The sequence below is a fragment of the Pristiophorus japonicus genome, chromosome 1 (genome assembly GCF_044704955.1).
Source record: "Pristiophorus japonicus isolate sPriJap1 chromosome 1, sPriJap1.hap1, whole genome shotgun sequence".
NCBI lineage: Eukaryota > Metazoa > Chordata > Chondrichthyes > Pristiophoridae > Pristiophorus > Pristiophorus japonicus.
The window spans coordinates 501,486,674-501,501,731 of NC_091977.1; the positions used below are offsets into that span (position 1 = coordinate 501,486,674).

The 15,058-nt window shown below is 44.8% G+C and overlaps 1 protein-coding gene across 1 annotated transcript in view; it reads right to left on the reverse strand.

Annotated features, from left to right (window-relative positions):
- col22a1 (collagen, type XXII, alpha 1) overlaps positions 1–15,058 on the reverse strand; it is a 463,862-nt gene that overhangs the window by 96,436 nt on the left and 352,368 nt on the right. The window contains exon 33 of the mRNA XM_070888428.1: positions 4,731–4,784. Within this exon, the coding sequence (XP_070744529.1) occupies positions 4,731–4,784 (54 nt within the window). The remainder of the gene's footprint in view (positions 1–4,730; positions 4,785–15,058) is intronic.

The window sequence follows — 15,058 nt, forward strand, 5'->3', positions numbered from 1 at the left end:
TGCACGTGGTATTGGTGGTAATATACTGACGTGGATAGAGAACTGGTTGGCAGACCAAGCAGAGTGTCGGGATAAATGGGTCCTTTTCAGAATGGCAGGCAGTGACTCGTGGAGTGCTGCAGCGTTTAGTGCTGGGACCCCAGCTCTTTACAATATACATCAATGATTTAGATGAAGGAATTGAGTGTAATATCTCCAAGTTTGCAGATGACACGAAACTGGGTGGCGGTGTGAGCTGTGAGGGGGAAGCTAAGAGGCTGCAGGGTGAATTAGACAGGTTAGATGAGTGGGCAAATGCATGGCAGATGCAGTATAATGTGGATAAATGTGAGGTTATCCACTTTGGAGGCAAAAACGTGAAGACAGAATATCATCTGAATGGTGGCAGATTAGGAAAATGGAGGTGTAACGAGACCCGAGTGTCATGGTTCATTAGTCATTGAAAGTTGGCATGCAGGTGCAGCAGGCGGTAAAGAAGGCAAATGGTATGTTGGCCTTTATAGCTAGGGGATTTGAGTGTAGGAGCAGGGAGGTCTTACTACAGTTGTGCATGGTCTTGGTGAGGCCTCACCTTGAATATTGTGTTCAGTTTTGGTCTCCTAATCTGAGGAAGGACGTTCTTGCTTTTGAGGGAGTGCAGCGAAGGTTCATCAGACTGATACCTGGGATGGCCGGACTGACATATGAGGAGAGATTGGATCAACTGGGCCTTTGTACATTGGAGTTTAGAAGGATGAGAGGGGATCTCATGAAATCATACAAGATTCTGATGGGACGGGACAAGTTAGGTGCGGGTAGATTGTTCCTGATGTTGAGGAAGTCCAGAACCAGGGGACACAGTCTTAGGACTGAGATGAGGAGAAACTTCTTCACTCAGAGAGTTGTTAACTGTGGAATTCCCTGCCGCAGAGAGTTGTTGATGCCAGTTCATTGGATATATTCAAGAGGGAGTTAGATATGGCCCTTACTGCTAAAGGGATCAAGGGGTATGGAGAGAAAGCAGGAAAGGTGTACTGAGGGAATGATCAGCCATGATCTTATCGAATGGTGGTGCAGGCTCTAAGGGCCGAATGGCCTACTCCTGCACCTATTTTCTATATTTCTATGTTTCTATATGTGGTGAGCTCTTGGTTTCAGTTGCTGGCAGGGGGGTCCATTTAACCTATAGGCCCTGCGGTCTAAATGTTGGCATTTGCTCAGTGCCAACCTCACCATAATAGCATTTCTTTCCTTTCTTGCACTGGAAATCAAGACTGGTTTCAGCTCTCTCAACACCTACAGCTGTGAATGGAGGCCCAGTGGCACATGTGATAACAGTTCCATGGACCTAAATGTGAAAGGCAGGCAGTCAGAAAAAGCCTCTTTCTTCTTCCTGGTTTTACTATGAGCACCATTGGCCTTTCGAGAACAAATCTAAACCGTTACAATAGGTAGGTACTATCACAAAATTGGAGCTGGTTTGATGCATCACACTGTACTGATGCCTAACAATACCAATGTCAGATATTGGGCTTATACTCACAAAGCCCTCATGTGCCTATTTACTAAACTTAGCTGTGTTACACTCTCCATACCATTTAGTCCACTGCCCTAAATTAAGGATAGTGTTAGATGCAAGGAAGAGGCATATAAATTGGCCAGGAAAAGCAGCAAACCTGAGGACTGGGAGAAATTTAGAATTCAGCAGAGGAGGACAAAGGATTTAATTAGGAGGGGGAAAATAGACTATGAGAGGAAGCTTGCCGGGAACATAAAAACTGACTGCAAAAGCTTCTATGGATATGTGAAAAGAAAAAGATTAGTGAAGGCAAACGTAGGTCCCTTGCAGTCGGACTCAGGTGAATTCATAATGGGGAACAAAGAAATGGCAAACCAACTGAACTAATACTTTGGTTCTGTCTTCACGAAGGAAGACACAAATAACCTTCCAGATGTACTAGGGGACCGAGGGTCTAGTGAGAAGGAGGAACTGAAGGATATCCTTATTAGGCGGGAAATTGTGTTGGAGAAATTGATGGGATTGAAGGCTGATAAATCCCTGGGGCCTGATTGTCTGCATCCCAGAGTACTTAAGGAAGTGGCCCTAGAAATAGTGGATGCATTGGTGATCATTTTCCAACAGTCTATCGACTCTGGATCAGTTCCTATGGACTGGAGGGTAGCTAATGTAACACCACTTTTTAAAAAATGAGGGAGAGAAGGCAGGTAATTTTAGACTGGTTAGCCTGACATCAGTAGTGGGGAAAATGTTGGAATCAATTATTAAGGATGAAACAGCAACTCATTTGGAAAGCAGTGGCAGGATTGGTCCAAGTCAGCATGGATTTATGAAAGGGAAACCATGCTTGACAAATTTTTTCTGGAATTTTTTGAGGATGTAACTGATAGAGTGGACAAGGGAGAACCAGTGGATGTGGTGTATTTGGACTTTCAAAAGGCCTTTGACAAGGTCCCACATAAGAGATTGGTGTGCAAAATCAAAACACATGGTATTTGGGGTAATGTATTGGCGTGGATAGAGAATTGGTTGGCAGACAGGAAGCAGAGAGTTGGGATAAATGGGTCCTTTTCGGAATGAGAGGCAGTGACTAGTGGAGTGCCGCAGGGCTCAGTGCTGGGACCCCAGCTCTTTACATTATACATTAATGATTTGGATGAAGGAATTGAGTGTAATATCTCCAAGTTTGCAGATGACACTAAACTGGGTGGTGGTGTGAGCTGTGAGGAGGATGCTAAGAGGCTGCAAGGTGATTTGGACAGGTTAAGTGAGTGGGCAAATGCATGGCAGATGCAGTATAATGTGGATAAATGTGAGGTTATCCACTTTGGTGGCAAAGACACAAAGGCAGAATAGTATCTGAATGGCGGCAGATTAGGAAAAGGGGAGGTGCAACGGGACCTGGGTGTCATAGTTCATCAGTCATTGAAAGTTGACATGCAGCTACAGCAGGCGGTAAAGAAGACAAACGGCATGTTGGCCTTCATAGCTAGGTGATTTGAGTATAGGAGCAGGGAGGTCTTACTGCAATTGCACAGGGCCTTGGTGAGGCCTCACTTGGAATATCATGTTCAGTTTTGGTCTCCTAATCTGAGGAAGGACGTTCTTGCTATTGAGGGAGTGCAGCGAAGGTTCACCAGACTGATTCCAGGGATGGCTGGACTGACATATGAGGAGAGACTGGATCAACTGGGACTTTATACACTGGAGTTTAGATGGATGAGAGGGATCTCATAGAAACGTATAAGATTCTGACGGGACGGGAGAGGTCAGATGCGGGAAGAATGTTCCCGATGTTGGGGAAGTCCAGTAGCAGTGAACACAGTCTTAGGATATGGGGTGGGCCATTTAGGACTGAGATGAGGAGAAACTTCTTCACTCAGAGAGTTGTTAACCTGTGGAATTCCCTGCCGCAGAGAGTTGTTGATGCCAGTTCATTGGATATATTCAAGAGGGAGTTAGATATGGTCCTTACCGCTAAAGGGATCAAGGGGTATGGAGAGAAAGCAGGAAAGGGGTACTGAGGTGAATGATCAGCCATGATCTTATCGAATGGTGGTGCAGGCTCGAAGGGCCGAATGGCCTACCCCTGCACCTATTTTCTATGTTTCTATGTTTCTATCTTTCTAAGCTCTGATCCCCTGAGTATTATTGCAACATCAACAAAGTTTATTACAGAAGTTTTTCTGGCCATTTCTTGGAGGGCAGAGTTGTATTGTTGGTTGTAAGCAGGCATAGTTGTAAGAATCGGCGTAAACATCGACAGCATCAGCGTAAACATTTTGGGCTTAAAGTTTTGGACATTGCTTTTTCATATTTCAAAAGAGCTGACAGCATGACTTGGGACAGGCCCAGGCATGTTCCACAGGAATACACATCAGGTGGGCGGGGATAGTCTGGGATGGCTGAAGTGAGATGGAGGACCCTTTGCCATGTAATGGGAACCCATCAGTGAGAGATCAGGTAAATTGGTCAGTGCTCAAGCCATCGAAATGACTGAGAGCCCCGGAGCGCAGGAACCTCAGGACAAAGGAAGCTATCTGGCCACCCAGACTCGTTGGAGCCTTTATCCCCAGGAACAGTCCAGTAACAAAGGCACAGGCCGAAGATGTGATTCATTGCTTTTAGTTGGGCTGCCTCAGGCAAAGGACTAGTTTTTGGCGTGAGAATTCGGAAGCATTTTTCAGGTATAAGAGATATCAGTTTGTAGCCATCTCTCTCTCTCTCCTCTTCATTCAATGCATTCAAGGACCGAGCACTGCATCTGGGACAGAGAGAAGAAACCACCATCTATGAGCAAAGAGAGCCTCACTCATCGGGAGAAGCAGCGAGTAAGCCAGAGGGGTAACTGGTGAGCATTATCCCAGCCCACACATCCTTAAGACCACCGCATTGTGTGAAGGGGTGTTGTGTGTCCCAACCAAGCCTTAGGGATTTTGTGGGGAGGTTTCTGAGCGAATCATCGGCGTACGCACAGTCTGTTGGACAGATTCGGTGTTGCCCTATTGAGCCAAGCAGGGGTGTTCTAGTTGTGGGTAATTATAAACCTGCTCCATGCACAATTATTGAAGTTCTGATTAATGGTCACAAATGAAACTTGAAATCTTCTCTCTCATTCAGATGCTGACTGACCCATTGTTGCATTTCCAGCATGTGCACATTTGTTTGAGTGTTCCACACTGAGTCATCAAGTAGTATCTATAGCACACATCCCTTGAGGCAAATTATTTACCTTTGGGCCTATAGGACCCTGTTGTCCACTTTCACCTGGTATTCCATGGGAACCCTAAAACAACACAATTTTACTTGTTACAGAGATGGAAGAGCACAGTGTTTGATTAAAACAGAGCTACTATTTCACTGGACAATGGACTCAAATATTTGCAGAACTCGATTCACATGTCTTCCCTCCAACCGTTTTCATACCGTGCTGTATGGTCCTTTGCCCTTCACCTAAATTTCTCAATAAAATAAAATAAGAGCACATATATGTGTTAAACAACATTTAGCGGTATCACGTGTATTCTTGAAGAGACCAGTCAAGACTTGAAAAGTCAACCACCAGTTAATGTGAATAAAGGAGCTGTTTAAAGCACTTGCAATGAGCGACCTTGCACATGGTCCCTGATGGGTCAGTGAATTTGTCCAGTGACGATCCAAGCTACATAGACTAAGACGGTCTGTCCTTGTCCAAGTTATTTGATTGATTAGGCAGGAGCACTGCAAAAAACTCAGTGCCAATGGATTAGGAAAGGGATAATCAGCCAGAATTCCTGCTCCTGCTTGTTTTCCTGTTATCCCTGCTGGAAGTGCAGATGTGTGACATCAGACGAAGACTGCGTTCTATGGTCAAACAGACTACTGGCAGTCACCATCAAAGCTTGCACATGAATATTGGCCATGTGAGCAAGTTACCAGCATCAGGGAGAAGAGACTCAATGATGTGGAGTGGAGAGGAGAGGATAAAAAAAAAGGAAAAAAAACCTTGCAAAAAAGACAATGAGAGCCATTAGCACTGAAGGCAAACATGAAGCAGAACCTGAGACATGATGCCACTGGTTCTGGAATAGTCGCTGTGGTGGGTGAGAGGGATAATGTAAGATCAGCAGCATAGAAGGTAACAGGAGTCAAGACTGCTATCTCTCAAATCACAAGAAAATAGGGGACTTGGCTATCTTGACCTGGGAACGCTCGACACTGACACTGAATGCCCAAAATTTAAATTTGGGCTAGAAATTCATTATAACCAAGGAATGGGCAGTGTTTAGACTAAAAATGGTTAAGTAGTGCGCCATTTGAAAATCGTCTAGACTAGACGCAAAATTTGTCCTCACTCATTAAAATTTGTCCTCTAAAAACCCAAACTCATTGGCGTTACACTGAAAAGATGGACCAATATCGGGTGTAGTCCAAACGCAAGTAATGATTGCCACTGGCTTTTTTCATTTCTTAAAGGGGAGAACCATGTTAGTTGCAGCTAATTGAGGATGATGCCTTTAAATATCACTGCTGCAGCCTTCTTCCTGCTGATCGATGCTAGCTCTCCCTGTCGTTGTTCTGCACTGCGGTTAAGGTAAGTGGCTATAACGAAATTGGGAGATCGGACATTCAGTGAGCATTGCACACTCACTGACATCACGATGATGTCATGGTCCCTGGCGATCCACTTCAGCGGCAGCGCTACCGGCAACACCGGTATGGCGTGCAGCGCTGGAACCGGCATCAGCTGTCGTAACAGCTGTCAACTGCATTTTAGCACCATCTTGTGGCGCTAACATGTGGTGCAAACCACATTAATTTCTTCCTCAAAGTCTTCCATTTCCCTGGACACCCTGAAAACATATTTTACCTTAATTTAAATATTCAGAGAACTGGAAATCTCCTTTCACAACTCTCGAAACATTTACATTTTAGGTTTTGGGAGCCAGCTCTGCTCAAGCCTGGATAGATCTGCCACAATATTCACATTCTCTTGTTGCAGAAATGGGCCTTGAGGTGCTGTAGAATTCTAGGGACCTGGGCTCTAGCACAGTCAGATGCAGAGTAAATATGGGTTGGCTCAGCCTCAGCTTCAACCTCTGAAAGCCAGTGTGGTCATTATCCATTTCTCACACAGCCGTCATTTAGCCACTTTGAAGAGTTGGTGCCCATTCGGGCACGTCTTCGTGCTGTACGCCAAGGCCCACTAACATCAGTAATGCAACTGCTCGCAATCATTAGTTCATGCAAAGTCACAGCAGTCAGCAGGCAGATGAGATGTTCAATACATTATTCTGGGCTGGATTTTGACACAGTAGTGAGAGGCTAATATTTAACCCATTCCAGGACAGTTCCACATTTTGGCGTGCCAAGGTATTCTATTAAATCCATATTCCTCGGACAATGTTTTAATGAGGGAGTCTCAATTTAAGGGCTCTTTCTTTACTTTTATGGTTTCCCCATTATCATAAGAAAATAGGAACATAAGAAATAGGAGCAGGAGTAGGCCATTTGGTCCCTCAAGCCTGCTCCACCATTCAATAAGATCATGGCTGATCTGATCAGGGACTCAACTCCACTTCCCTGCCCGCTCCCCATAACCCTTTATTCCCTTATCACTCAAAAATCTGTCTATCTCTGCCTTAAATGACCCAGCCTCCACAGCTCTCTGGGGCAGATAATTCCATAGATTTACAACCCTTTGAGAGAAGAAATTCCTCCTCATCTCAGTTTTAAATGGGCAGTCCCTTATTCTGAGACTATATCCCCTAGTTTTAGTTTCCCCTATGAGTGGAAATATCCTTTCTGCATCCACCTTGTCGAGCCCCCTCATTATCTTATATGTTTCGATAAGATCACCTCCCATTCTTCTGAACTCCAATGTGTATAGGCCCAACCTACTCAACCTATCTTCATGTCAACCCCTTCATCTCCAGATTCAGTGAACCTAGTGAACCTTCTCTGAATAGCCTCCAATGCAAGTATATCCTTCCTTAACTATGGAGACCAAAACTGTACGCAGTACTCCAGGTGTGGCCTCACCAATACCCTGTACAGCTGCAGCAGGACTTCTCTGCTTTTATACTCTATCCCCCTTGCAATAAAGGCCAACATTCCATTTGCCTTCCTGATTACTTGCTGTACCTGCATACTAGCTTTTTGTGTTTCATGCACAAGGACCCCCAGGTCACTCTGTATTGCAGCACTTAGTAATTTTTCTCCATTTAAATTATAATTTGTTTTTCTATTTTTTCTGTCAAAGTGGATAACCTCACATTTTCCCACATTATACTCCATCTGCCAAATTTTTGCCCACCCACTTAGCCTGTCTATATCCCTTTGCAGATTTTTTATGTCCTCCTCACAATTTGCTTTCCCACCCATCTTTGTATCATCAGCAAACTTGGCTAAATTACACTCGGTCCCTTCATCCAGGTCATTAATATAGATTGTAAATAGTTCCAACATTTTCCCTTGAATTCTTGTCTTCTAAAATTGCGGACTCATGCTGGCGTATAGCTCCACAGGAACTGGCTGCCAGCTGGTATCTTGGCTAATAAGTATTCTTTGAGTGAGCTGAAGATGTGAAAGGTGTCACATGAATGCAGTTCCTTATTTCTTTCATGAGTGTTGGCACCCTTTTTGAACAAGGGCTTGCATCAGAACTGAGACTGAGCTGGTATTCATCCGATGTTCACACATCCATGTTTTTTTTCCATTTTGATTTCTCTGCACTAATTTTGTGCAGCAGAAATCACCTTGGTGGAACACTTTGTTGATTCAAGCTGATGGGCCTGTTGTACCATCATCTGCCAACAAGATAGACATAGAAACATAGAAACATAGAAAATAGGTGCAGGAGTAGGCCATTTCTATTTACATATCTATTTCTATAGATATGTAAAGAGAAAAAGGTTAGTAAAGACAAATGTAGGTCCCCTGCAGTCAGAATCAGGGGAAGTCATAACGGGGAACAAAGAAATGGCGGACCAATTGAACAAGTACTTTGGTTCGGTATTCACGAAGGAGGACACGAACAACCTTCCGGTTATAAAAGGAGTCGGGGGGTCTAGTAAGGAGGAGGAACTGAGGGAAATCCTTATTAGCCGGGAAATTGTGTTGGGGAAATTGATGGGATTGAAGGCCGATAAATCCCCAGGGCCTGATGGACTGCATCCCAGAGTACTTAAGGAGGTGGCCTTGGAAATAGTGGATGCGTTGACAGTCATTTTCCAACATTCCATTGACTCTGGATCAGTTCCTATGGAGTGGAGGGTAGCCAATGTAACCCCACTTTTTAAAAAAGGAGGGAGAGAGAAAACAGGGAATTATAGACCGGTCAGCCTGACATCGGTAGTGGGTAAAATGATGGAATCAATTATTAAGGATGTCATAGCAGTGCATTTGGAAAGAGATGACATGATAGGTCCAAGTCAGCATGGATTTGTGAAAGGGAAATCATGCTTGACAAATCTTCTGGAATTTTTTGAGGATGTTTCCAGTAGAGTGGATAAGGGAGAACCAGTTGATGTGGTATATTTGGACTTTCAGAAGGCGTTCGACAAGGTCCCACACAAGAGATTGATGTGCAAAGTTAGAGCACATGGGATTGGGGGTAGTGTACTGACATGGATTGAGAACTGGTTGTCAGACAGGAAGCAAAGAGTAGGAGTAAATGGGTACTTTTCAGAATGGCAGGCAGTGACTAGTGGGGTACCGCAAGGTTCTGTGCTGGGGCCCCAGCTGTTTACACTGTACATTAATGATTTAGATGAGGGGATTAAATGTAGTATCTCCAAATTTGCAGATGACACTAAGTTGGGTGACAGTGTGAGCTGCGAGGAGGATGCTGTGAGGCTGCAGAGCGACTTGGATAGGTTAGGTGAGTGGGCAAATGCATGGCAGATGAAGTATAATGTGGATAAATGTGAGGTTATCCACTTTGGTGGTAAAAACAGAGAGACAGACTATTATCTGAATGGTGACAGATTAGGAAAAGGGGAGGTGCAAAGAGACCTGGGTGTCATGGTACATCAGTCATTGAAGGTTGGCATGCAGGTGCAGCAGGCGGTTAAGAAAGCAAATGGCATGTTGGCCTTCATAGCAAGGGGATTTGAGTACAGGGGCAGGGAGGTGTTGCTACAGTTGTACAGGGCATTGGTGAGGCCACACCTGGAGTATTGTGTACAGTTTTGGTCTCCTAACCTGAGGAAGGACATTCTTGCTATTGAGGGAGTGCAGCGAAGGTTCACCAGACTGATTCCCGGGATGGCGGGACTGACCTATCAAGAAAGACTGGATCAACTGGGCTTGTATTCACTGGAGTTCAGAAGAATGAGAGGGGACCTCATAGAAACATTTAAAATTCTGACGGGGTTAGACAGGTTAGATGCAGGAAGAATGTTCCCAATGTTGGGGAAGTCCAGAACCAGAGGTCACAGTCTAAGGATAAGGGGTAAGCCATTTAGGACCGAGATGCGGAGGAACTTCTTCACCCAGAGAGTGGTGAACCTGTGGAATTCTCTACCACAGACAGTAGTTGAGGCCAATTCACTAAATATATTCAAAAAGGAGTTAGATGAGGTCCTTACAACTAGGGGGATCAAGGGGTATGGCGAGAAAGCAGGAATGGGGTACTGAAGTTGAATGTTCAGCCATGAACTCATTGAATGGCGGTGCAGGCTAGAAGGGCCGAATGGCCTACTCCTGCACCTATTTTCTATGTTTCTATGTTTCTATTTGGCCCTTCGAGCCTGCACCGCCATTCAATGAGTTCATGGCTGAACATGAAACTTCAGTACCCCATTCCTGCTTTCTCACCATACCCCTTGATCCCCCTAGTAGTAAGGACTACATCTAACTCCTTTTTGAATATCTTTAATGAATTGGACTCAACAACTTTCTGTGGTAGAGAATTCCACAGGTTCACCACTCTCTGGGTGAAGAAGTTTCTCCTCATTTCGGTCCTAAATGGCTTACCCCTTATCCTTAGACTGTGACCCCTGGTTCTGGACTTCCCCAAAATTGGGAACATTCTTCCTGCATCCCGTCAGAATTTTAAACGTTTCTATGAGATCCCCTCTCATTCTTCTGAACTCCAGTGAATACAAGCCCAGTTGATCCAGTCTTTCTTGATATGTCAGTCCTGCCATCCTGGGAATCAGTCTGGTGAACCTTTGCTGCACTCCCTCAATAGCAAGAATGTCCTTCCTCAAGTTAGGGGACCAAAACTGTACAAATACTCCAGGTGTGGCCTCACCAAGGCCCTGTACAACTGTAGTAACACCTCACTGCCCCTATACTCAAATCCCCTCGCTATGAAGGCCAACATGCCATTTGCTTTCTTAACCGCCTACTGTACCTGCATGCCAACCTTCAATGACTGATGTACCATGGCACCCAGGTCTCGTTGCACCTCCCCTTTTCCTAATCTGTCACCATTCAGATAATAGTCTGTGTCTCTGTTTTTCCACCAAAGTGGATAACCTCACATTTATCCACATTATACTTCATAGAATATCTTTAAGGCAGAGATAAACAGATTTTTGAGCGATAAGGGAATAAAGGGTTCTGGGGAGCGGGCAGGGAAGTGGACCTGAGTCTATGATCAGATCAGCCATGATCTTATTGAATGGCGGAGCAGGCTTGAAGGGCCAAATGGCCTACTCCTGCTCCTATTTCTTATGTTCTTATGATATATGAGTTGGTTATTGGGGAGCCACTGATCTTAATGGAAAGTGTTCCACAGGATTACTTTCTACTGACAAGAGTTCAGCTGACACCAAACGGACGGTTGAAGTTAATGGAAAAGAAAATCAGGTGGGATGTATAACGGGCTGCTGATCCGATATTGGCCGTTGTACACCGTAGCCGAAGGCTAAAGTTAGCCTCCTGTGCGTTAGTGATGTTACAAACGCAGTGGGAAATTTTCTCTGCTCACTGTATGTTGGTGATAAACACAGTGGGAAGATTCATCTGAGGCAGTTTTCACAACTCCAGGATGTCCCAAAATGCTTTTAAGAAATGTATTGAGGATGTATTGCTGGAGGTTGCCCCCTGGTGACAGTAAAGACAAATTCACCAGCAGCATCTATTGTAATGTTGGAAACGCGGCAGTGAATTTACGCACAGCAAGGTCCTACAAACAGCAATGTAATAATAACCAGATAATCTGATTTAGTGCTGTCGGTTGAGGGATAAATATTGGCCAGGACACCGGGGCGAATTCCCCCAAAGAAATGGCAGACCAATTGAACAAATACTTTGGTTCTGTCTTCACAAAGAAAGACACAAATAACTCTCGATTATACTAGGGGACAGTAGATCTAGTGAGAAGGAGGAACTGAAAGATATCCTTATTAGGCAGGAAATTGTGTTAGGGAAATTGATGGGATTGAAGGCCGATAAATCCCCGGGGCCTGATAGTCTGCATCCCAGAGTACTTAAGGAAGTGGCCCTAGAAATATTGGATGCATTGGTGATCATTTTCCAACAGTCCATCGACTCTGGATCAGTTCCTATGGACTGAAGGATAGCTAATGTAACACCACTTTTTATAAAAGGAGGGAGAGAGAAGACGGGTAATTATAGACCGGTTAGCCTGACATCAGTAGTGGGGAAAATGTTAGAATCAATCATTAAGGATGAAAGAGCAGCGCATTTGGAAAGCAGTGACAGGATCGGACCAAGTCAGCATGGAGATATGAAAGGGAAATCATGCTTGACGAATCTTCTGGAATTTTTTGAGGATGTAACTAGCAGAGTGGACAAGGGAGAACCAGTGGATGTGGTGTATTTGGACTTTCAAAAGGATTTTGACAAGATCCCGCACAAGAGATTGGTGTGCAAAATCAAGGCGCATGGTATTGGGGGTAGTGTACTGACGTGGATAGAGACAGGAAGCAGAGAGTCGGGATAAACGGGTCCTTTTCAGAATGGCAGGCAGTGACTAGTGGAGTACCGCAGGGCTCAGTGCTGGGACCCCAGCACTTTACAATATACATTAATGATTTAGATGAAGGAATTGAGTGTAATATCTCCAAGTTTGCAGATGACACTAAACTGGGTGGCGGTGTGAGCTGTGAGGATGATGCTAAGAATCTGCAGGGTGACTTGGACAGGTTAGGTGAGTGGGCAAATGCATGGCAGATGCAGTATAATGTGGATAAATGTGAGGTTATCCATTTTGGGGGCAAAAACACGAAGGCAGAATATTATCTGGATGGCGGCAGATTAGGAAAAGGGGAGGTGCAATGAGACCTGGGTGTCATGGTTTATCAGTCACTGAAAGTGGGCATGCAGGTACAGCAGGCGGTGAAGGCGGCAAATGGTATGTTGGCCTTCATAGCTAGGGGATTTGAGTATAGGGAGGTCTTACTGCAGTTGTACAGGGTCTTAGTGAGGCCTCACCTGTAATATTGTGTTCAGTTTTGGTCTCCTAATCTGAGGAAGGACATTCTTGCTGTTGAGGGAGTGCAGCGAAGGTTCACCAGACTGATTCCAGGGATGGCTGGACTGTCATATGAGAAGCGACTGGATCAACTGGGCCTTTATTCACTGGAGTTTAGAAGGATGAGAGGGGATCTCATAGAAACATATAAAATTCTGACGGGACTGGACAGGTTAGATGCGGGAAGAATGTTCCCGATGTTGGGGAAGTCCAGAACCAGGGGACATAGACTTAGTATAAGGGGTAGGCTATTTAGGACTAAGATGAAAAAAACATCTTCACTCAGAGAGTTGTTAACCTATGGAATTCCCTGCCGCAGAGAGTTGTTGATGCCAGTTCATTGGATGTATTCAAGATGGAGTTAGATATGGCCCTTACGGCTAAGGGAATCAAGGGGTATGGAGAGAAAGCAGGAAAGGGGTACTGAGGGAATGATCAGCCATGATCTTATTGAATGGCGGTGCAGGCTCGAAGGGCCAAATGGCCTACTCCTGCACCTATTTTCTATGTTTCTATGTTTCTATGCTCTTCTTTGAAACAGAGCCATAGGATCTTTTACATCCACCTGAGATAGCAGACGTGGTCTCGGTTTAACGTGTTAGTGGAAAATTGCACCTCGAACAGTGCAACACTCCCTCAGTACTGCACTGAAATGTCTGCCTATGTTACGTAGTCAGTTCTCTGGAGTGGGACTTCAACCCACGACCTTCCGACTCAGAGACGATAGTGCTAATACTGAGCCAAGGCTGACACCTCGACCACAGATTTCCTCTGATCACTGAGCTCAGGAGCATCATAAACATAGCGGGAGATTTGCTCTTATTGATATTTCTAGCAAAAGCTTTGAAACATATTGCGTTAATGATTTCCATAGAAAGAGCGATGAAAAGAAATCCACCCCCCAGAGAAGTGTTTGTTTCCAGCCATGTAAAACATAAAGGGCTGAAAATAAATGCCTTTGTCAACATTTTACAGCCTCTAAAATTCACGTGTAGTCACAGTGGGCACATATGCCACCATTGGTCGGGACACTGTACCTGCAACTAATGATTCTGCGCATAGCTAAACAAGCCCTGTGCAACACCATTTACAATATTGGCCTACAAATTGGATCGCCCCCAAATTCGGGTGCAGTGGCTAAAGAGGCCGGTGGTAGGACCACGGGAAATTGGTCCACCGGCCTCATTTGTTTATTACCAGCAAGCTATGGGCACCAGTCGTGCCCCCAGAAGTAGCTTGAGCTTGGTTCAGATGCCTGCCGAGGGGAGCAGGCAAGTTTGTGAGGGAGGTGGGAGGCAATCAGGATTGGGATTGGGGCGAGAGCACCAGTTTTAATGTGGAGGCAGGAGGAGCACTCCTGTGTCTCACGGCTCCACAGTCAGGTAAGCGTTACATTTTGTACTCAGCTTTTTGGTGGCAGCCTTTAAGGTGTAGCTGCTGTGCACCCAAGAAAACTGACTGCAGCATGCATGGTACTTGCCGCACTCCGTCGTGATACAATTTAGAAAAGGGTCCTGAACCAGGGAGTTAGATCCCCGATTTGCATAGTCCACGGCCGCTGCGCAATCAAATTTGTGGGCCATTTATTTGTGAGCCTTTAATTTCTGGGCAACATGAGAAGGATAGTGCAGTGCTGCCCCTGTGTGGTAAATAGAAGTAAACACAGCCATCATTGGACACTCCCAATGATTAAATGAGTGATCCAGTATTAGATTTAAATGCCACTACAATACAAAGGAAAGGTGGATAAAATTTCTGGCATAGATACAAAGAACACCAATAGAAATAAATCAACAGGTCATTTACATTGGAGGCCAGTAAACACAAATATTTCCATAAAAAATGCTGTACAGATGCTGCTGGATTTTTTGTCTCAACTGTCACCAGGTAGTAACAATAACAACAACACAATTTGTATTTATATCGTGCTTCACAGGAGTATTATAAGACAAAAAATTTGACACATAAGGAGAAATTAGGGCAGGTGACCAAAAGCTTTTCAAAGAGGTAGGTTTTAAGGAGCGTCATAAAGGAGGAAAGAAAGGTAGCGAGGTGGAGAGGTTTAGATAAGGAATTCCAGAGCTTAGGGACTAGGCAACAGGAGGCATGGCCACCAATGGTTGAGTGATTAT